Source organism: Lutra lutra, chromosome 6 (genome assembly GCF_902655055.1).
Source record: "Lutra lutra chromosome 6, mLutLut1.2, whole genome shotgun sequence".
NCBI lineage: Eukaryota > Metazoa > Chordata > Mammalia > Carnivora > Mustelidae > Lutra > Lutra lutra.
Genome location: NC_062283.1, coordinates 110,747,283 through 110,771,736, shown reverse-complemented (window position 1 = coordinate 110,771,736; position 24,454 = coordinate 110,747,283). Strand labels below are relative to the sequence as shown.

Here is a 24,454-nt window from a genome sequence, read left to right as displayed (position 1 = left end):
ATCACTATTATCTAACATCATTCTAGAGTCTAGTTGCTACAACAAATTAAGAAAAAAGAAGTGGTACAAGCATTAGAAGGAAGATGCAATTTATTATTTGCACACAATGTTGACTGTGAGGTTAGGAAATCTAAAAGAACTAAGTATTAAAGAGTGTGAAGGATGCATGGGTGTAGGACATGTATACACATACACCTGTGTCAGGGCCTCACATGTACATGTAATGCATTTGATACAGAACTATGTAATGGAAAAAGGGGCATGCTCAAAGTGGCAACAAAAACTATAGAAAACGCAGCAATGTATTTTACAACAACTACGTAAGACATATAACAAAAAGAAAGCCCTGAATAAATGGACATTTTTAAGTTCTAACCCCCAATACTGTATAGAAACAAATTCATTCGAAATTAATCTATACCTTTAATACATTTTGAAACAAAATTCCAGTGGGTATTTCTTTAAAACCCAACAAAATTATTCTAAAACATATCTGCAAAAATAATCATTCCTAAAAAGGGGGAACAATGTGTATATACTTGAGTGTGTGTAGTAGGGCTATGAATTTATCAAAAGGGGTAAGATACAGAGATTAAAATCAGACAGTACTTTGTAGGAATGGACAGGCAATAGTGAGAGTAAGAGTCTATAAAGAGCTTGAGGACCATATGGGAATTTGATCCCATAGCATTTCTAATCATGGGATAGGATGTACTGGAAATAATCAGTTTGAGAAAAAGAGATTACCACACCTCTTATTACATCTATTTCAGAGAGAATAGAAATGCGCGCATGACATGGGGTGGGGAGAGAAGCACTCCATCGATTGTAAGATACTAGAAGAAAATAAAGATATTTAACCCTTGTAATATCTAGGATCAGAAAGAGTGGGGAAACAAATACTGACACATTGCTGGCACAAGTGTACCTTGGAAAAATACTGTTATTTTAGACCCAGAAAGCCTGTCTGTCTGTATGTATGTACTCTGTGGAAGTAATTATACAAACATATCAAATCATTCAGACTTGGTGACTACTGTTAACAGTGAAGAATTAGAAAGAACCTAAATACAAACTGATCTGAACCAAGTCTGGCTTGGCATCCACGTACCACACCTCAAGATACAGTGTCCATGGTAGACTATTAAATGCAAAACACGTAACTACCACAACAAAAACCAACCAAATTCCACAAAAATCCAAAATTGTGTAACATCAAATACAGTATGACTTAATACCTGTTGGTGCCTGGAAAAAAATCTGGAAAGTACAAATTGCAAATGGTAAATGATGGCCTTTGAAGTTATAAAACACAAATGGCAGTATCTGAAAAGCACTGTTATGTTTTCATTTAGATTATTATTAGAATGACTGCAACCAGCACTTTGGACAAACCAAACTTAACTGAACAAAACTAACTAAAAACTAAAAAATGAAAATTTTATCCCTGAAAGCTTGTTAATATATACTAGCACCCCAAATACAAAATTAAGGATTAAGTCTAGCTACTAGACCAGCATTTTTCAAATGGGGTTTTCAAAATGGGTTTTAACAATTAGGTAAGTCATAAAACCCTTACTTCTTTCCTTCCCTCCTCCCTTCAGTGAACACTTATTAAATGCCTACTACATACCAGGCACTGTTCTGGGCATTTGGGATTCATCTCATGAAGACCCCTGTCTTCATGAAACTCATATTCTAGCAAAGGGTTGAGGGGGAGGGGTGTGGGTAGGGCACAGACAACAAACAGTATCTATCTACCTCATATTACTATATATATGCTAAAAATTGGTATTATATAAAAGTATTGAGCACAATTAAGGGGGGGAAAGTTGGGAGAGGAGTAGATGGGTTTCAATTTTAAAATGATTACTAGGCCTCACTGAGAAGATGCCATTTGACCAAACATGAGAAGGAGGCGAGAGAGTCAGCCATATAAAATACTTGGCAGAGAAAACAATTCCTGCAAAGGTCCTACACTGAGTGTATGTCTGCATATTCAAGAACATGGCAGCCAAGGTGCCTGAAGTGGAAAGAGAGATGACCAAGCAGTAGGAAATGAAATAAGAGAGGCAATGAAGGGCTAGATCATGCTGGGTCATTATGGTACAGACTGTGGCTTTTACGCTGAGTAAAACGGGGAGTTAATGGAGACTTTTGAGCTAAGGAGTGATATGTATTTTAGAAGGACTGAGCTAACAGCTGTTTTGAGAAAAAACTGTAGGGGAACATGTATGGAAGCCAGGGAAACCAATTCTGCGATTTTCCAGGTAAGAGAACAGTGACTTGGATAGTGGTGGTACCAGTGAGGGAAGGTGGCGAGAGGAGGTTTGATTCTTGATACATTTTGAAGGCAGAGCCCAAGTTTTTGGTTTTCAACAATGAGAAGGATAAAAAGACCACTGAAAGATTTTAAGTTTAAGGGGAAGATCAGGCGTTCAGTTTTGAACACGTTACCATTGAGATGTATTTTGGGTATGTAAGTGGAGACTTTAAATGGGTACATGGAGTAACAGACTTGCAGTCATAAGAAAAGTGGGCTTTCGAGTAAGCTCTAGCACACTGTAATGTTAAGGTATCAGGGAGAAGAGAAACTACCAAAGAAGACTGAGAAGGAGCATGCAGCCAGGTAGGAGAAAAACCGAGTCTGGGTCCTGAAAGTCATTAAGGGAAGGCGTGATGAACTGTGTTAATGCTGATAACAGGTTAACACAAATGAAGATGTAGAACTGACCATTAGCTTTAGGAACATCAAGGTCACCAGTGACCTTAATCAAAGTAGTCTATTAATAGAGTGCAAAATCCAAATCAGTTAAAAAGAGAATGAGGAGAGAGGAACTAGAGACAGTGTGACAATGCTTTTGAATTCTGGCAGATCCCATTTAGCATTTAGCTTTAAAAGAAAAAGAATAAAATCGAAAAAAAGTATCAGAATTAAAAAGTGTGAAAGCCACCCCACTAAAGACAAAGGAAAAAGCACATTAGGATAGGTCACATTAATGCTGAAAAAGAGCTATTTAACTTTAAACAACCTGATTAAGTGATTTTTTAATCACCATCAGGTAAATGATTCAAAAAAGGCTTGTGATACTTAATGTGTTAAAAGCTTTATGGGTTGTCATAAAAAAAAGTTTCCTTAACTAAGAAAGGGAATCATTTAGCAATCATTAAAAACAATCATCCTTGAGGGCAATGAGTGTTCTGCTTCATCATGCAGAAAGCCAATAATTCCTGGTTAAGTACTGATTATATAAATGTCTGATTGAGAACAGGCAATAAGGAGAAACCGGCCAATCCATGGCTAATGCAAAAATCCTCTAAATAATGAGTTCTCAGGCTTTAAACAGACATTTTCATTAATCAGCTTCAAAAATTCAAACCTGCAAACGTATCGATGAAGACTAGAAGAAAACAAAATAGCTTACCAAAAAACCATACTCACAGAGATTATCTTCTTCAAAGACAACACAACAAAGCATCTGATATGGTAACAAGTGAAACAGAAACCAAAAATATGCATAATTCCTCCCAACCTTGACATTTCATGTTAGATGCTACTTCCTTTGAGAAACTGCTTGACCTCCTCAGTGAAGGTTCACTCTCCAGCCTGTTAGCTCCTTAGCACCTGAGACCTCACCCACCACGGCACTTCTTACTCTGTATTCTAACTGCCTACTTGGCCACCTTAATCTCTCACTTGACCAAAATTCAGTGTAGGTAAGGACTAGGGTCATCTTTGTAATTAGATCAGTGGTTCCACATGGCAAGCATTTAAAAAAACCTTTTTTGAATGGATGAACAAGGCAATGGCCATACGCTGATAGTTTGACCTTAGGCCTTAGGGAACAATAGTTTCTCTACTGACAAATTGGTTCAGGTAGGGGAGCACTTAGAAGTTATAGTGCCCTTTGTGGGAACTATGCTGTTTTATGTATGTCAAAACGAATAAATTAAATTATATCATATGGTTAGAAACAACTTTAATAAACTAAAATACATACATACCTTATGATGCACTACTTTTTAATTTTTATATATCATATTTATTTATATTTCTTTCTAAAAGAAAAAAGTTGTCAAATTAGATTAGCTATTTCTGAGTTTTTAAAGTAACATTTCTTAGCTACCTGTTCATTTTCTAGCAGAAAATAGTACACCACCAAATGTTTGATAAAAACTTAAAATAAATTTTCAGATCTTTTTTGTCTCTTAAAAAAGCCACTGCTCACTACTAGCAGTGGAGGACCTTGTTTCATTTCAGAACCAATCTGAGATCACTTCCCTCAAGCCATCTAGCTTCTCCACCAATAAAACCTTTTCTTTTCCTTTGATGGCTTCATTTTTCCCCTCAATTTTGCATACTCCATTCTTATTCCCCTTTATTTTCTAGAACAGTGTTTCTCAAAGTGTGGTCCTTTGGACTGATTACGTGTCCAAATGTGACGGAGTGCTTGTTCAATGCAGATTCCTTCTGCCCCACAGCCAGGTTCCCAAGAGATTCCGAATCTCTGCGGAGAGGGCAAAGGAATACATGTTTTCTACACCTCCGCTGATTCTTATGCACACTAAGGCCTGAAAATCAGTACTGTAAAAACCACGACTATCAACATCTTTTGCTACAAAATGAGCTTCAACAATTCAGCTGTTTGATTTTACCCCAAGTTACACATGACTGTGGAAGACCTCATGTGACGCCAGTTCAGAACTGGCAATCCTTGTTCTAAGAAAGAAATTACATTTTAACTGTACAGTCTCATATAACTGCTGCATGGACAAACTTTGATCCTCAAAAGTTAAATTATGCTATTGAGGAAGCAGCCCCAAGACTGTGGAGCTGTGCTGTGTTTCCTGACAACAGCTTCAAATGTCATCTAAAGCTGATCTGCAAAATCAGGAAACAGTGCATTATTTAGATTCCAAATCTCTAGTCTCTTTGAACTAAAGTGATCAAATGTTAATATTATTACTTGGGTCATGTTTTTTTAACTCAATGAAAGCTGAGCTGACCTGCTAATATATTACTGTTTAACTCAAAAGCCTTACTCAGAAATCAGAGTAATTTCTTTCAGCCTAAAGTAAATTCCTTCAGCTGTCAATCAACTCCAGTTTACAAATCTGTTTCTATAGCAAACTTGTAAGGTTACACTTGGGATAAGTGGACTAGACACTGTGGCTCCTTTCATTTAGAGGTCGACACTCTGTGCCAAGATGCCTCATGTTAGAGTAGAACAGGGGTTTTTGTCCACAGATGCTTGCTTGACTGGTTCACTTTAGTATCTGTGCTGTGTTCTGAACATGGACTACTGGCCACAAACCCACAGAAATTACTTTTTATATACCTCTCAAATAATTGGAATAGGGCTGAAAAGTGGACTTGACTTTGAAGATTCAGATTTAAATTCCAGCTCTGTCAACTGCAGAAAAGGTACTCAATGTTTCTGTCTCTGGTTTCCTTATTTGGAAGAAAATGAGATAATCTTTGATGAGTAATTCTCAATTATAGGGCGAGGGGCAGAATAAATTCCCTAAGACGGGCACACTTGTCATTACCCTCAAGCCAAGGATCACTGCCACAGCAACACATGGTAACTGATGTGCAATCGCAGTATTCTTCAGGTCCAGGTATTCCATTGTGTTCCTGTAAGTCGGGGACTTTATGACTTTTGTCAACCCTTAAAACCTTATTACTGAAGCAAGGATTTTTGAATTTTAAGAGTCTGAAAAATTCTTCATCAAGTGTTTGATTTCTAGATGGCCGTTAAGAAATTTTCTCCAACAGAAAGGCAAATTTTTCCTCTTAAGTTCTTTCACAGCTGACCACAAAAAGCCCAGGGTACTCACCTAGCTCACTGCTGTGTTAGCAACATTTTTACCACTTCCTGTTTGCAAATGGTGTTTTAAGTGAAATATATCCTTATATAATGATACATGCTCAAGTGAAAAATTAACCAACTCATATCCTGTATGGGGATGTGGTCTTCATGCTCCAAGAGTTGACTGAAAGAAGAAAGTCTATGGGAGACATGTGGAACCAATGCACTCACATCAAATTATGACCTATTATAAAGACATACCTGCATGTTTCCTGCATGCACACCAATGTCTGTTGCACACATTTTAAAAGTAACTGTGACATAAAATTCTGTAAGTCTTTTCCTACTAATGAATACATGACATTTCCCCCATTATAAATACCTTGTAAATACATTTTTTTTTAAAGATTTTATTTATTTATTTGTCATAGAGAGAGAAGCGAGAGTGAGCACAGGCAGACAGAGTGGCAGGCAGAGGCAGAGGGAGAAGCAGGCTCCCTGCCAAGCAAGGAGCCCGATGTGGGACTCGATCCCAGGACGCTGGGATCATGACCTGAGCCGAAGGCAGCTGCTTAACCAACTGAGCCACCCAGGCATCCCAATACATTTTAAAATTGAGATAATTAGGGGAGCCTGGGTGGCCTTGGTTAAGCACCTGCCTTCAGCTCAGGTCATGATCCCAGGGTCCTGGAATTGAGCCCTGTGTAGGGCTCCCTGCTCAGCGGGGAGTCTGCCTCTCCCTCTCCCTCTGCTCCTCCCCTCTGCTTCTGAGCTTTCTCTCTATCTCTCTCAAATAAATCTTAAAAAAATAAAAATAAAAAAATAAAATTGAGGTTAACATATTAATGTGTACAACATAAATGATTTGATATTTGTATATACTGTGGAATGATTACCATAAGTCCAGTTAACATCCATCATCACACAGTTATACAAACTTTTAAGATCTACTCTCTTAGCAACTTTCAGGTATGCACTACAGTGGTATTAATTACAATCATACTATACATTACATCCCCAGGGCTTCTTTATTCTACAACTGGAAGTCTGTATCCTTTGACCGCCTTCACACATTTTGCCTACCCTGCACCTCTGACAAGCACTAATCTGTTCTCAGTATGGAGTTCAATGTTATGGCAGGACTTCCTTCTTTTTAAGGCTGAATAACATTTGTGTGTATGTGTGTATGTTTCTTTATCCATTCATCAACTGATGGACACTAGTATCATCCGTCGGTGCTGTTATCTTTTTGAAATAGCATTTTCCTTTCTTTCAGATAAATAACGAGAAGTGAAATTGCTAGGTCAAATGGTAGTTCTATTTTTAATTTTTTGAGGAATCTCCACACCGTTTTCTATAATGACTGCACCAATTTACATCTCCACCAATTGGGCACAAGTATTCCTAACAATTTGTGAGATGTGGGGTGTTACATCCTAATAGGTGTGAGGTGTTATTTCACTCACTGTGGTTTTGATTTGCATTTCTCTGGTGATTAGTGATGCTAAGGCATCTTTTCATGTACCTGTTGGCTATCTGTACATCTTCTTCAGAAAAATGTCTGTTCAGATTAGATCCTCTTCCCATTTTTTAATCCACTGTTTTTTTCTATTGAGTAGGAATTCTTTATGTATTTTGCATATTAATCCCTTCTCAGATGTATGATTTGCTAACACTTTCTTCCATTCGATAGGTTGCCTTTTCATTTTGTTGATGTTTTCTCCTTCACTCTGTAGAAGCTTTTCAGTTTGATATAGTCTCATTTGCTTATTTTTCCTTTTGGTGTCAAAGCCCAAATATCTTGCCAAAACCAATGTCAAGGACTTCACTTATGTTTTCTTCTAGTTTTGTGGTTTCAAGTCTATGTCCAAGGCTTTAACCCATTTTTGAGTTGATTTTTATGAATAATGTAAGAAAGTAATCCAGTTTCCCTAATACCATTTGTTGAAGAGATTGTCCTTGCTCCATTATATATTCTTGTCTCCTCTGTCATAAATTGTCCATACATGTGTGGATTTATGTCTGGGCTCTCCATTTTATTCATCTATGTGTCTTTTTTTAAGTCAATGCTATACTCTTTTGACTACTACAGCTTTGTAATATTGTCTGAAATCAAGAAGCATAATGCCTCCCCACCTGTGTTCTCAAGATTGCTTTGGCTATTCTTTTGTGGTTCCACACAAATAGCAGGAATTAATACTTTTTAATGGTCACAAAATATTTCATCAAGTTAATCTATGGTTAAACGTGTCAGTTTCCAGATAAAAAGGATTTTTCAAGAGAAATACTGTATTTAAGGAACTTAACAAAAAAATCAAGTTGGAAATGTTACTAGACTGTTTCTAGAAATAGCACCTTAGTTTTTCTTCCCAAGTGACATTCAGTGATCATTTTCATCTTATTTTCTCTCATGACTTGAACTGTTTGAAGATAGATGATGAGAATGTCTGGTTTCCTATATTCAGATGATTCCGACTTAGAATGCCTAAACTGACAAGTGTCCCTGATTCCTTGTCCACAACCAATCTGCACAAAAGGGAAAAGAAATCCAGTCTGGGGAGATTTTCAGATTCTTGTAGTGCCCGGACTCTAACCTGTCCTTGCTGCACCTGCCATATTTTATCCTTAGTGCTTTTTTTATTCCTATGTTTCTGACCTCAGCTTAGCCAGATGACTGAAACTTCACTTTCTATTTGTTGTTTCTGCTTTATTCAGATCCCCAAATACGTATTTTAGATCTTAGCAAAGAACAATGGAAGATACAATAGCTGTGAAGTCAGATCTGGAATAGAATTCTGGTTCCATCAACAGCTAAGAGATCTCAGACAAATCATCTAAGCCCTATGAGTGCTTCAGTATCCTGAGTTGTAAAGTTTGGATAATAGTATGTACACAAAGGTGTGCTTACATTATTAGGAAAATGTACTGGAAGTTCCCAACACAGTGCCTGACACACTGCAAGCCTTCATAAACAGTCATTATGACTGTCACCATTACTATTATTGCTCATGTTTTCTTACTCTAGTTTGGAACTGGCCTTGGCATTCTTGATCCTTGAATTGTATCCCAAGATTACCAATGCCAGAAAGTACAGAAAGAAAATAACAAGCCCCTCTCTGACAAAGGAATCCATGAATTTGAGAATACTCAACTGAGAAAGGAAGACAATCAATAATCACAAAGATTAAAGAGGAAACTCAGCAAGAATGAACTGGGTGTTGAGATAGGCATGTTGATTTGAATAAAAAGCAAACGAAGTCTCAGTTGACATATAGAAATACACAGAAATCTCTTACTGGCATTTTAAAAAACGAAATAAAACACAGCTTTTCAGGGGCAATCTAGTTTCCATGGGGAGTTATTTTTCCAAATAGCATAAAATTAGCTTCCTATCTTATACTGCACCTGCTAGATCACTAACATTTGTATTATTAAGTCTCTGGACTTAAAGTGCTTTCAATGTGACTTTTCCTCCTACTGTGCCCATCTGTTCTTTTCTTGTGGGCCCAGAGGAAGCCAAGACTTAATAAATATTCAGTTCTCAGACTCTTCTTTAAATGATATTTTCATATAAGCATTTATATTCACTGAGGAAAATTGTAAGTCTGTGTGCAGAAACTTAACTCACATTTGATTTCCCTTTTCTCATTATACAAGTGGACATTAAGACTAAAAAGTCACCATATATATAAGAAATAAAGCCAAGAAAAACAAATGACTATTAACTTTAAAAGCAAATTTGTCAGGGTGGTAAGTGATCTCTGCTTTCTGATAATACCACCAAGATAGCTTACTGTTCACATAATATTAGATAAATAATTTATGATATCCAGTGTTCATGGAGACAGGGCCATCTCAGATGGGCCAATACCATCTGAGATGGCCAATGCTTCATTATTGCTCCTCATATAGTTCAGCAGTGACTGCCTTCACAGGATGCATTTTACCCAGCAATGCTGCTCCTCCACCCATCCTGGTCAGGGCCATGGTGAGCTCTATTTTCCCTGCCAAGACATCAAGCCAGTAAGATTAAAATTATCCATACCTGGTGCTCCTGGGCAGTGCAGCTGGTTAACCATCCAGCCCTTGGTTTTGGCTCAAGTCATGATCTTAGGGTCAGAGACTGAGCCCCACGTTGGGCTCCACGCTCAGCTTAGAGTCTGCTTAAGACTCTTGTTCCCTCTGCCCCTTCCTCACCACACTCCACCCACTCTCTCCGCCTCTCTAAAATAAATATAAGTAAAGATTTCACTGTTGTTTCTATCTGTGTTCTTACCAGCTGTAGCAGAAAATATCACAAATGACTAACTTTCTTCATGTACCCTGTTCTCTGAATTCTTTGTCTTACTGAGATACGTATCTGCAAATGCCTCTCTAGCACCTATCCAAGGCAACAATTCTTGATGCACTTTATGCACTCTAAAATAAATAAATAAATCTTTTTTAAAAATAAAAGTATCCATACCTAACCTAAGCTCTCCTTAGGTAGTGTCAGTAGTTAAACACTCCTTTTACTTTAAAAATCACAAGTTCAAAAACAAGGTACAACCAGCAAAGAAATGGATGGTTGTTACATTAAAAACATCATAAACCACAGACATAAATTCAACATATATACATATATTAGACACAACATGGCTACTTATGAAACCCCTTGCAGGCAGAATTCTGGAGGAGGCTGTTACTTATTGGCAAGCTTACAGCAGACAAAAAGAAAACAGACCCAACTACCTCAGCAGCTGCAAGGCTGACACATACTCCTCTGAATCCCATATGTTCTTTTCTAAACAAGTGCAGTACAGCTCTCTGATCTGTAAGTAAAGAGTACACTTGTAAGGAACCAAAAGTAATGTACTAAATTGTACACTACTCATTTGGCAAAATCATCAATGATCAAGACAAAAAATAAATCTTATTAAAAACAACCATTTTCTTTAGATGACTACAGACTGGGCATATATCACATAGTCAGGCTTTTTAAGAATAGTATTTACATAAAAGCAAAATGAGACTATATTGGGATTGGCTGATATCACTGATCACACTATGATAAGAAAGCAATAAACTTGGTATGTGATTATTAAAGAGAATGCTTGGTGGCAGAAATCATCTTTAAATAAATCATTCCTATGTATTTATATTTGTTCTCTAAGTGTCTGAGTGAAGGATGCAAAGATTTAAGAATATAGAATTATCCCAATAACATCCACTCTACAGATGGTTCACAGGTTTCTGGTATGACACAAAGGCCAGTGGAGCATAATTCTGCAAGCGCAGAAGTGCTGCCTCCCTTTCAGTTTTTGGTGTAATGCAAGGCTAACCATTAAGCATTCTCAAACAGATTCTTTCCTCTATTTCAGTAAGGTGAGGGATCAGCTCTCTTGGTATACGTGACAAAGAAGCATGAAAGAAAAAAAGTTAAAATGCTTTAGGACAAATATAGTGCAGAGAGGCAACACCACTGGGATTCATGTGGCTGTTTCTAGTTGCAGCCATCAGAACAAAAAATATTGTTTCAATTACCAGTAATGTGTACAGCTGGAATGGATTTAGACTGTGTGCTCAGTGCATGATTTGGATCCATTTCAAATTCTGATGCCTGAACTGAATACTGCTGAAATCAAAGCAAGAAACTACGAATACTCTGACTGCAGAGATTCTAAAGAGGAAGTTTTGGTTACCTGTCGACCCAACGGATACTTGGGAAGAGAAGAGGTGAACTGATGAAGACATCTCAAAACCAGGAAGTAATTTGAATGGTAAACATGTAAGTTTTCGAGTAATGATTGTGTCTCCTCCTTAAAAAAAAAAAAAAAAAAAAAAAAAAAAAAATCACAGAACACATTATGAATACATAAGTCAGTAATTGAAAGAATAAAATCTACTTCATGAATATGTATAATTTCTGGAAAACTGACGAGAGAAGACTCAGAAGTACAAATTAACCTCCTCAATTTTGAGAATCAGTAATGCACACAAAATCCAGGACAAAGGCTGGGCATCTCTGACTTAGTACCAAGTCTGGGGGTATCTTACACACACCAAAACTAATACCTCAGTTTCCCTCTGTCTACTGCACTGCCATTGTAACTAGGTTCCCAGAAATATAAGTGTCCAAAAATGCACCTTGCTAGATGCCTGCCTGTGCCAGTCAGCTTTTGTGTGCCACAGCAAGGCAGGCCCATCATCCTCTACCTTGTTGACATCAGAAGGGTGAGGAGGTCACCAGGGAGTGCAATACCAATATAATTAACAGTTCTGAGGTTCCACTTACGGTCTATGCTTTTCTGAAAGTACTGGAAGAACTGTGTTTCAAAGGGAAGAAAGGAAGACTACAGAAGAAACACCAACAGGTGATTCTGATAAATCCCTGCCTTTGGTTGAGAATTCCAATACTGGCTTTATTCAGTCTACCATTAAGAAAAACAGGAAAATGAGAAATCCTGAAGCCACTAAGCTTTATAATTTATACTTCAACAAGTATGAGAGTGTCTTAAGAAACTGATAGAATAACTAATCTCACAAATCAGTTTCAAAAGGGTTTTTTGGGAGCTGTGTGGAATGGAGTATTACGTTTTCTAGAACCTTCTAAAATAGTTTAGAAATGACTTTAAAACATTACCTCCTAGCAACATCCACGTATTTCTCAGACCTCAAATACTTCTATAACTGCTTCATCCTGTAACATTTTCTTAAGAGGATTATGATCTGTGTGGTCTTCACATTTTTTTTATTCTCTAAGAAGTCAGTGAAGGACTTTTACTGCTGGGCTAGGTTTTTCTACCCCAGTAAAATCTTGCAGATACCCATTATTTTTAGCAGTCAAGCATGCAGAAAGTAACACCTAGATATCAACAAATTCAAGCAAACCCAACCTATATAAAGCAACAAATCTGATATATTTTCCTAAACTCTAATATACTTAGAAATCAATTCCTTCACCAGCAAGCTAGGTTATTACCTGGAAGCACAGGGCAAATGAAAGAAAAGCTTTTAGTACCAAAATGTTTCTCCTCCCAGTATTTGAGTTAGTTGGCAATTTCAAAAATCTAGGTTTCCTATTGTAACAAAGGGCATTTTAACCACCATTGGAGAAAGTACATTTTAATTCTAATTTTACAAGCTATAACATAGAGGGCGCATAAAGCCACTAATTGTTTGCCTTAATGTATGCCTAAAAAGCTTTTAAACAAAGAAAGTATTCTGGAGAGAAATGAATCTATGAATAATAATCTCTCCTCATGCTTCTCCCACTACCTATTACTTTTGCTTTGTGGAGTGACTGCACGCACAGATAATGGGTGATGCAGTAGAACTGAATTCACTCAGATGAGGAGAGAAAAGAAATACCTGACACTGTGCGGGCAATGTTGCACCCAGGAACTATGCCTTGGGTAAGGGGAAGATGAGGACTATGCACAGGCTCTTTTCCCAGATGGTCTCAGTCCCTGCATGCTTCTGTGTGATATCCCTGTGCCCATGGGATTCTAGCGCTTCACACATGTTCTGTGCTGTTCACAGAGCACAGCAAACTATTTCACCGGATGCTCAACTGAGGAAATGGAGTTCTCATTCCAACAGTGGAAATAAAACTGTCTATGCCAGACTTCATTAGAGACGATCTGTTATATCCTACTAAGGGATTTTCAGGAGTTATTTTGACCATCTCACACTTTCATCTTATGCTCTGACTTTGGGACCTACTCCCTATATAAGTAAAGATTTCACTGTTGTTTCTATCTGTGTTCTCACCAGCTGTAGCAGAAAGTATCACAAATGATTAACTTTCTTCATGTACCCTGTTCTCTGAATTCTTTGTCTTACTGAGATACGTATCTGCAAATGCCTCTCTAGCACCTATCCAAGGCAACAATTCTTGATGCACTTTATGAATACTTCATAGGTTGTGACGCTGAGAAAATTCTCCACTCAATACATTACTGCAGCATCACACTATGCATATGTAAAAACAAAGCCTGCGGAAATAGTAATCCTCCTTTCCATTTATTTTCTCCTCTAGCATTATTGTTATACACTGGCCATAGTTGCCACTGTTTCATTTCATAACTGTATTTAGGATGATTCTTCTCAGAGATACACTTTGCCTAGTAATATTATTTCCCAAAGAGATATACTTTCTTGTATTCTTGAAACACAAGAACTTGTAGTCTTTCCTTCTCTGACAAAGAGATGTGAACCAAAAGGTATTTCTCTTATATCAAATAATCCAATACTCCTTGCTCATCCACAAACATCCAGGCACGCTCCAACCTCAAGTCCTTTACACTTGCGGTCTGTCGGGAATTCCCTTCCTCCAGATTCCTGCATGGCAAGCCCTGCAACCTCCTTTAGTCTATAAATTCACCTTCTCAGTAAGGTGAATTTAAAATGTCAATGTTGTAGGGGCATGTGGGTGGCTTAGTCTGTTACGCGTCTGCCTTCAGCTCAGGTCACGATCCCAGGGTCCTGGGATCTAACTCCAAGTTGGGCTCCCTGCTCAGTAGGGAGCCTGCTTCTCCTTCTGCTATTCCCCCCACTTGTGTGCTCTCTGTCAAATACATACATACATACATACATACATACTTTAAAAAAAGAAGTCAACATTATCTTGCTGGATTTGGGCCACATTTACTAATTTTTCAACAAAAGCCAAAAGTCTGAATTTGTAAGTAAAACGTCTCAATTTGTATAGTTAGCTTGGGTTTTTATTTTTTTATTCTTATTTTTATTTTTTTAAAGACTTTATTTATTTATTTGACAGAGAGAGATCACAAGTAGGCAGAGAGGCAGGCAGAGAGAGAGAGGGAAGCAGGCTCCCCGCCGAGCAGGTAGCCCGATGTGGGGCTCGCTCCTGGGACTCCGGGATCATGACCTGAGCTGAAGGCAGAGGCCTTAACCCACTGAGCCACTCAGGCGCCCCAATAAATAAAATCTTTAAAAAAACACCACCACCACCACCACTATGGACCTACTAAAAAAAAAACCACATTAATATCACACTGTGGTTGCCACTCAATGTATTACTATACATTTTATATGTATAATACATTACTCTACACACTTTTAAATCAGCCATCTCCAATCACATCAATCCTGTCTGCTATTCAGTCAAAATCATTCACGTATTATTGTTTACTAATACGACAAGGCCTCTGTTGTTACAGAGCTAGTTACTTCCTTTGGAGGGGAAACCAATGACTATGTAAACTTAAATATATACATGGTAAAGAAAATACCATCAGATAGAGTTACATTTGCCATGATGTTTAGTTTTTGCAATTCTCTTCTAATTTTCATAGTATTTATCACTTTTGTGTCCAGATTTTAGGTACAGGGTGAAGAGTAACCCCAAGAAGATTTAAAGTATGTAATAAAGGCTGTACATTTTTATAATGTTGTTCTTTCAATCAATTCACTCATAACTAAACACTGGCAAAACAGACATTGGATTTTAGGAAGAGGTATCAGCTGTCCAAAAACACAGCACTTTCTCAGTCATCCTCTTGCTAGAATTAAGCATTATTTTTCTCGTTAGAGGAATTTTGGCTGACAGCATTTGGTTCTCAATGTCTTCTCATGTGACAGCTACCTAATGCAGTGCCAAACCACAGCTCTCTCCCAGCTCTAGCGTGGCGGGAGCACTCATCCTCTCATCTGCCTGGCTCTCCCTGTTCAGTAGCACTTGATGATCTGAGCTGCCACTTCCCACCCCATTACTGGGCTAAGGCCTCGCTCATCTGATCACAAGTAGTAGTTCGTTTTGCAGTCATTTTCTTCCTTTCTTCTCTTCTCCTTTTATTATTTTTTTCTAATAGATTCTAATAGATTTTCCCCTCCTCCTGCCCTTCTTTTCTAAAGAAACCAGAACAAAGAGGTGGAAGCAAAGGTAAAAGGCAGGTTTCCATCAAACTCATGACCTAATTCTGTGCCTTTTGATCATGAATCACCACGAAAAGCATATTAAATGGTGAAAAGAAATTCTTGCTCTACCACTGACTTGCTCTGTGACCTTAGTTTACTTCCTCTCTCTTGGCTGCAGTTCTTCATTTGTAAAATGAGCATACTGAATCAAGTTATCTTTCTAATAGGAATAGATTACAATTCTAAAGGGTCTGAGACTTCCTACTCTCAACCAATTTAAAATCTAGCTCGGTACATACAGAATAGAGATGTAAAACATTAACAAGTCAGAATAATAAAACTTCCAACTGTCACTGGCAAGGGATTGAATCTAAATTTTCTACATAGCATGAAGTTGAACTCTTTAAGGGTTGAAACCAAGCCAAAAAGCTTTAGGGAAGATTTGAATAAAAATATACAAAATGATTTTCTTATATGAAATACATGAAATTAGTCATTTATTAAATATACTCAGCATAATGTAACCTCTTGACAAGACAGGATCAACATGAATAGGAAATCATTATTGAGAGTGTGATTGGTGTAAACAGCCCATGATTAAAATGGACCTAATCCTAGCTATGGTGCTGGAACTAACTTTTTTTTAAAAAGTCTTTTGAAAATAGTGTGTGTGTGTGTGTGTGTGTGTTTATGTGTCTATGTAAATGACATTGGTATATATCCATATTCATATACAATACACACCTGTGTCTATTTGGTGGGAAGAAAGGAGATATTTCCTGTTCTGGCTTGAACATGAGCAGCAATGTGCAGTGCTGCATGACACCTGGCTGCCGGGCTCTAAAGGGCAAATCTGCCTCAGACCATGTGGTTTTCTCTTGTAAATCAACTTCGCTGTTAACTTGCTACAGTATTTGAAAAGCCTATTGCTCATTTCTCAAACAGCAATAATATAGAACCTCGGGCACCTTCTCATCAACTTACACTAATTCTTCTCAACAACTTACTCTTCAATGAAGTGTCACAGAAAATGTGGGGCTTTGATGTCAGGTCTGGGTATTAATGACAGTTAGATAGGCAAGTTAATTTATCATTTTGTGACTCTCCTCAGTTACACAAAGGGATAAAAACATCTGTCATATGCAGTGGCTGTGACTCAAAATGAAACAATGCATAAAAACTATCTCTACTAATTGGGAAAAGCTGTTAATATTCTATTCCCCCAAAACATTTGTTCACAGAAAGAAAAAGAATTTCTCACTATTCAAAAAAATTTCCAGTATTTCAAGGCCCTATGTTTCTTACTACCAGATAATAATTATGCAAATGTGGTATGAGGCCACAATCTTCTTCAAAGCTCTCCTTAATTTTGGACTTGAAACAAAATTTCAGGCATAAGCGATAATAAAAGTCATATCTTTGTAATTATGAAGAATTTGAAAGTTCTGTTTAAGGCACTTTGACAGCTTAATTTCTCATGAACAACTGTTTCTTAAGTTAAAGTTTTAAGTTAAAAAAAAAAAAACCTTGATTACTAGAGCAACGCTATGAGGCAAAAACATGATAAAATTACATCCAAGAACTGCTCCTGCTATTCCACCTAAAACCCATAGTAACAATTTACCTATCTTCAATTAAACATATGCACTAAAATAACATTTTAATGAGGAATCTAAATAATTTAACTCGTAAGAAAAAAATTACTACTAATGTGTTTAACGAACAAGTAAATAAAATCACAGTGTTTTAGAGCCAAAAGAAACTTTAAAGACTATCTGGTAAAACTTCTACCATAGGATTTGAAAGCTACTGAGTCATTAATGGGAGCTTGTGCAAGCCTATTTGGCTTAAACTCAGAAAAACTTGATAACTGTCAGAAGACACTTTTTGGCCACTGTATGCAGCTGCACTGAACAATCACTCACGAGACAGACTACTTAGAAATGAAAGAACACACACAGTCTTTAGTCTTCTGTCAGCTATACATGGTCTTCCAAGGTTTTGCCTTTGTTGAACTTCCGAGTGAATCTTCTACAAAGGTTTTATGGTTTAGTCAGCTGAATTTTTAAATTTAAAAGTATACTCTCAGAAAACCCATGAAGTTTATGAAATACAAAGTTGGCATAAGGTTTAAAAGCTGTAACTATGAAACTGAGTGTCCATCATTCTAAAGGAGTATAAGGGTTTTTTTTAACATCTTGAGTCCAGTCAGAGGATAACTGAGATGAGTCATTTAAGTTAAGTGAGAATTTAGATTAGTTCTAATTTAAGAAAACAAGGTAAGGGAAAAAATAAACATTTCCTTCTAGACAATCAGTTCAATTCAAGTGGTTATCAAAGAAGGTCTTCAGACCAGCAGCATCAGCACTACCTGGAACCTTGCTAGAAACACAAATTCTTAGGGCCCACCTCGGAGCTACAAAAGTAGAAACTCTGGGAATGGAAATCAGTGTTTCAACAAGCCCTATGTGATTCTGATACACGCTAAAGTTTGAGAGCCACTGGTTTAGTTCATCAGGGTGGAGAGCAAAGTAGAATCTCAGGGAAGAAAGAATCTAGATACAAATATACTCTGAGGTCTAGGTCTTCAGAATCTGAGCACAGAAAATTGGTACAAAGTGACAAATTTCACAGTAGGCATGTCGATATAACTACATAATCTATACAACCATGTAACACAAGAGTATTACATATAATATGTATAACAATATGTAATATATAAAACTATGTATTGATCTTAATTTTTATTATAGTGAAAAGTAATAACAATTTTTACGATTACCTTTATAAACATTTTATTATGTATTTATTTTTAACTCACTCTCATTTGCTGAACAGACTTTGATTATCATTAGCCCTATGAGGAAATCACACTAGGAACTACTGTCCCATTATTGAGGCTTAAATAGGAGGAGTGATTTTTCTAAGATACACCTGGCTAAGGAGTAGCTGGAATTGAAATCCAATATTCCTGAGGCCAAAATCAGGATCTTCCCCAATATCATGTCGTATCATATTATTATCATGCAGTTTTTTCTAATTTCTCTTACGGTGGAAAAATACATATAAAACTTGATTATGGGGGCACCTGGGTGGCTCAGTGGGTTAAGCCTCTGCCTTCCGCTCAGGTCATGATCCCAGGGTCCTAGGATCTAACCCCAAGTTGGGCTCCCTGCTCGGTGGGGAGTCTGCTTCTCCCTCTTCCTTGGTCCCTCCCCGCGACACATGCTCTCTCCTTCTCTCTCTCTTAAATAAAATCTTTTAAAAAATTGTGTTTTAAAATAAGCTATAGAGAGAAAGCATTATAAGAATAAAATATACAAAGATTACTTTCACTCTAAACTATAAAAATCAATAGATAACTAATTATTTTCATAGATCTCTTCTGTCCTTTGAATTTAGCAGGTAACCTGCCCGTAACTTTCTTAGGATAAAGATACAAATCCTTGTGCACCTTCATATTTCTCACTATGTAAATCTCAAGAAAATATACCTTTAACAAAGTATGCAATCCTAAAATGAATACAGCAAAGGGAATAATGGACAGCGCTGCTAAGTGCACTAGGAACAAGTAGAGTATAAATAAATGCTCAGAAAATACATGAAAAGTTACTGAGAAGCACAGATAAATGTCAAGATTTTTCTACAATAGACCAACCTAGAGATTCTCTCCCTTTATCATCTCAATGGTTAAAGGTACTCTTTAAAAATCTATTCCTGGCTTCTGAAAATATACTCTCACAGGAAATGCACTTAGTAACTAGTGGACTCAGCAGAGCACTAATCCATCTAATCTTAATACTCAGTAAACATGCACACATCCCTTTCCACTGGTTCTACCAGAACAGCCTGCACTAGGATTTGAAAACTTCTTATTCTGCTCTAAAAAGGCTATAGAGATTATTAAAGTGATTATTAAGCCCAGTCTAGAAGTGATTTTTTAATATGGGCCAGCGTGGATTCCGCATTAGAAATAATGTTTCAAAAGCGAATGTCCAGTGTCATATTGTATATCAATTATACCTCAATTATAAAAAAGTCATTCTTAATTTTTTTTTTTAAAGATTTTATCTATTTATTTGACAGAGGGAGACACAGCAAGAGAGGGAACACAAGCTGGGGGAGCGGCAGAGGGAGAGAGAGAAGGAGAAGCAGGCCTCCCACCGAGCGGGGCGCCCAACGTGGGGCTCAATCCCAGGACCCTGGGATCATGACCCGAGCAGAACGCAGACACGTAACGACTGAGCCACCCAGGCGCCCCAGGCCATTCTTAGTATTTTTTGAGAATTTACAAAAAAGGAGGTAAGTCAGTATTCAGAGCTATACAGCACACATACCCTCTAGGTACTAACATTCTTCTGTTCAAAATTTGAAGATACACATAGGACTAGGGCTACTTCAATCTCATCTCAATTTTATTATAATTTTCTACAACTTTTTTCCTCAAAAAAGGCATGAAGAGTATGAAAACAAAGGTGACACTACACATTTCTAGTTGTCCATCATTAAGGGACTTACTAAGTAAAATGAAGGTCCATTCATTCCATAGAGTACTATACCACTCTCAACATTGATATGGAATGATTTCCAAGATGAAGTGCAAAACAAAACAAGGTGCAGAGCAGCGTATACAATATACTTATCTTCTGTTAAAATAGGGAATTCCCACAGTACATAATGTTACTTGTGTATATGAAGAATATTTCTGGAATGATGCATTAAGAAACTAGTAACACTGACTATATCTAGCAAGGGGAAGTGGGTGGTTGAAGGATAAAGGTGTGAGGGACTGTTTTATCTTTGCCTTTTGAATTATGTACCATGCCCAAGTATCATTTATTCAAGAAAGGAAAAAAACCCTCCTTCTTTTGCTATTCCCTATGTTGAATTGCTAACTCTTAATTTTCTAAGTTCATCACTTCTTTCCTGGCAGTGTATAATCAATATATAATGGTACCTTTTCAAGTCAAATCAATAGCCACTTAGCAGTGGGTCCCTAAAGTACATGGCTTCTATATGCCTTTATTTATGACAGCTTTTAAAAGAACACTAAAATGAGATTGCCTGCAGATTCCAAGACTGCTATGTGGAAACAAAGCTGAGATCTAAAAATATTTTCGAATTACACCTGTAGTTAACACTTTTTCCTCAATAAAAAAGGTCATCTTAGAACTAAAGTTTTGTGTCACCTTCAAGTCACATTCCTATGATTATGAAGACCCACTAACTCACTGTGAAAAGCATATTAGGATGGACAGATATGTTTTATAAATTCACTGAACATTATGTACATTTTGTTTCTCATGAAGAAAAAAGAATAAAACTGAAATGCATCCACATTCCTACCTTCAAAGATCTCTCATCAGTCAATAGTGCAATTTGCTTTTCTGAAGCTTGCTTTTCCACGTACCTAAAATTTTCACCATACCATATACCAAGAGAGAAAATTAAACATTCTAAAGATCTGAATATCATATAGGAAAAAGAACTACTTAGGTGGTCACATTCTTTCATTTATTCTCAAAAATAAACTCAAGATAACAGTCATGGTTTAATGGTAATTTCTAACTCCTTAAATCAGCTAGACTTCATAATCTAAGGATCAAATCATAAACAAAAGTCATAAACTCCAGAATCAGGAAATGTTATTTATAAAAGTAACCCTGGAGAGGGGCACCTGGGTGGCTCAGTGGGTTAAAGCCTCTGCCTTCGGCTCAGGTCATGATCCCAGGGTCCTGGGATCGAGCCCCACATCAGGCTCTCTGCTCACAGGGAGCCTGCTTCCTCCTCTCTCTCTGCCTGCCTCTCTGTCTACTTGTGATCTCTGTCAAATAAGTAAATAAAATCTTAAAAAAAAAAAAAAAAAAAGATTCTCTTTCTAAAAAAAAAAAAAAAAAGTAACCCTGGAGAACATGCAAATCATGTCGCTTTGTAAAAATATTTTTCTTTATGCTAAAATTTCAAATCCAACAAAGAAATCTCACAAGCGGAAACAGAGGATTTTATTGTGCTCTAAATAAAAAGGTTATTTTTCTTTTCCCCACTTCAAAAATAGCTAGATCTGAGATCCTTTATTTTACCCCAACCTCTATTATAAGATGTGTTAAATATGCACTTCTCTTTTTACCTCCTAAATGATGGAAGACGTCGGATGTTTTCACATTGATTATCTGATAAAAAATTTATTCTTCTCTTGGCTTCTGGGAGATTACAGCATAGAACACTGAGGGGCTGGGAGTAGAAATGTTCTAATAGAGAAAGCTGAAAGAAATGTGAAGATTAAAAAAAATGTGAAGATTAAATATATTTGTTATATTTTGGCAGAAAATCTTTTGCCCTTTGTCTACTTACTTTTAAGGTTTTGTTTTTCTTTTAAACAGTAAAAGTATGGCACTAATATATCTAATAATGTCATAATAACACTGCAAACAATGCATAAATCATTCTGTATCTTTAATATTTTAAGATTCTGATATTGTGGAAAAGATCAGAAAACTGTAATCTCTGAAGTATAAACCAGAAGAAACCAATATAAATGGATAGATTAGCTCTCTACAAAAGCAACTTACTTACAATAACAGTAAATGTTATGGGGATGGGACTGGGGTGTGGCCTCAGAGTTGATCAGATGCCCAAATACTCACAAGAAAACACTCATCTAAAAACAGTGAACAAATCTGGTCTGCTGAATAAATAAAAACATTACAATGGTAGAAGCTTTGCCTACTGATAAAAAAGAAAAATGAAAAATGAGGTATGGCTAAAGAAAATATACCTTTTTAAACTGAATTTTATTTCATGAGAAAAAAATGCTACAGTATCTGGTAGTAAGTGTTACAGTAACTAGAATGCTGTGGTCTCTATAGTACAAGGGGGAATGATTTTCCAGAATCTACTGTAATTCCTAAGATATATCTCACAAGACTATCCAAATGTTAAAAACTCTAAGCAACCTTCTCATGACCAATTTGGTTTAGTTTTTATACCTTGATACCAGAGAAACAGTTCCCTAGATACGGGACACACACATTCTTGGACTGGAAAATAGAATTTCCTATTACAAATGAACAAATTAACATGCTGGCTTACATACTTGTATTAAGGTATTCGAGCTTGATCCTTCCTGGGTAAACTGATAATGAATTTCTGAGCCCATAAAGCTGAGGACTAGATACCCAAGGCTAGAGGAAATCCTCTAAAATAGTTCATTCTGGAGGAAGTATAAGGTTGTAAGGCAAAGAGCCAGCTTAACTAAGAAACAAACACCAAACAGAAAGTAATCATTCGTGCCAAGTGCTAAATTATTCATGCACATATTAGCAAAATCACATTTCTTATATTTTCCAGTGATATTGTGATAATATTTATTCCAGTGTTAACATCACTTTTTAAACATCAGAAAAGTAAAAACCAAACATGGAGAAGGAATGGGAGGAAGTCACATGAGTTATAGTAGAGCTGTAAGTTAAGAACCCAGTATCACTTCATTACTTTGTCCAAGTGTGTTCTCAACATCTAGGTCAACTAACAAGTTTGTTAACATATTCATCCAATGAAGGAAAACTTAAACATTTAAAGAATGATTATATGCCCTACTGTACCTCCTAAAGAAATCAGGACTTACACATATTTCCTACCGATGATTAAGAAAACTGGCCAAATGGGGTCTTAATGGCTCTACCACTTATTAGCTGTGTGACCATGGCCATGCTTCTTAACCGGTTTCTTCACATGCAAAACTGAGGGTATTAGTACCCATTAATGAAACAATGTAAATACTTAGTAATGTGCCCAGTATACAAAAGAGGTGCTCAGTAAATTATGAGGAACCTATAAAATCATCTAATCTGATCCCCTATTTTATAGATGAGAAAACTGAGACCCAGACAGATTACATAATTTGGTTATAATGTCCTCTTCTTCACTTGCTTTCTCAATGTGGAGACTACAGTTTCTATTTCCTAAAACTCTTCTCCTGACTTCAGTGTTACTCTGCTTTCTATTGCTTTTCCTTATTTAGTCTCCTTTTCTATTGCTCTCTCATTAGCTTGCTGTGAGGTTCTAATCTTGGTCCTTTCCTCACTCCTCTGGGTGATGCCTCATCCTCATTACCTGACTTCACCCACCACCTTTTTTTTTTTTTTAAAGATTTTATTTATTTATTTGACAGAGAGAGATTACAAGTAGACAGAGAGGCAGGCAGAGAGAGAGAGAGGGAAGCAGGCTCCCCGCTGAGCAGAGAGCCCGATGCGGGCCTCGATCCCAGGACCCTGAGATCATGACCTGAGCCGAAGGCAGCGGTTTAACCCACTGAGCCACCCAGGTGCCCCACCCACCACCTTTTAATGATAAATCCTAAATATATCTATTTTTTTTTCCAGATCCTTCTTCTGAGTGCCAAATCTTTCTATCCAACATACCCGAAATTAACCATATACAAAAAGAAACACATCCTTTTCTAATTGGCTCTTCGCTTTTTATTAACATGTATACTAAATAAATGGTACCAACCTCCAATCCATTTGCCAAGCTAGAACCTGTGTGTGTGTCACCTATGCTCCTCTCTGCCACAACCTATCACCCACTTAATCACCAGGTTCAGTCGATTCTAGCTCAACCTCAAATCTGTTTCCTCCTCTCTCATTCCACTATTACTACCTTAGGTTAGCCCTTGTTTTATCTTGTCTAGAAAACTGTAATAGTCCTTAAACAGATCTCTCTCCCTGTACTGCTCAGGCTTTACCTAGAATGCACTTCCCATTTTAACCTGGTGAGCCCCT

General features: G+C 37.0%; 1 protein-coding gene across 3 annotated transcripts in view; it reads right to left on the bottom strand.

Annotated features, from left to right (window-relative positions):
* The window catches only part of ORC3 (origin recognition complex subunit 3), a 62,762-nt gene that overhangs the window by 13,999 nt on the left and 24,309 nt on the right, over positions 1-24,454 (bottom strand). For all 3 annotated transcript variants that reach the window (XM_047733593.1, XM_047733595.1, XM_047733594.1), the window contains 4 exons: positions 21,802-21,935; positions 21,021-21,084; positions 11,495-11,611; positions 10,545-10,624 (listed from right to left, as the gene is read on the bottom strand). In XM_047733593.1, the coding sequence (XP_047589549.1) occupies positions 10,545-10,624; positions 11,495-11,611; positions 21,021-21,084; positions 21,802-21,935 (395 nt within the window). The remainder of the gene's footprint in view (positions 1-10,544; positions 10,625-11,494; positions 11,612-21,020; positions 21,085-21,801; positions 21,936-24,454) is intronic.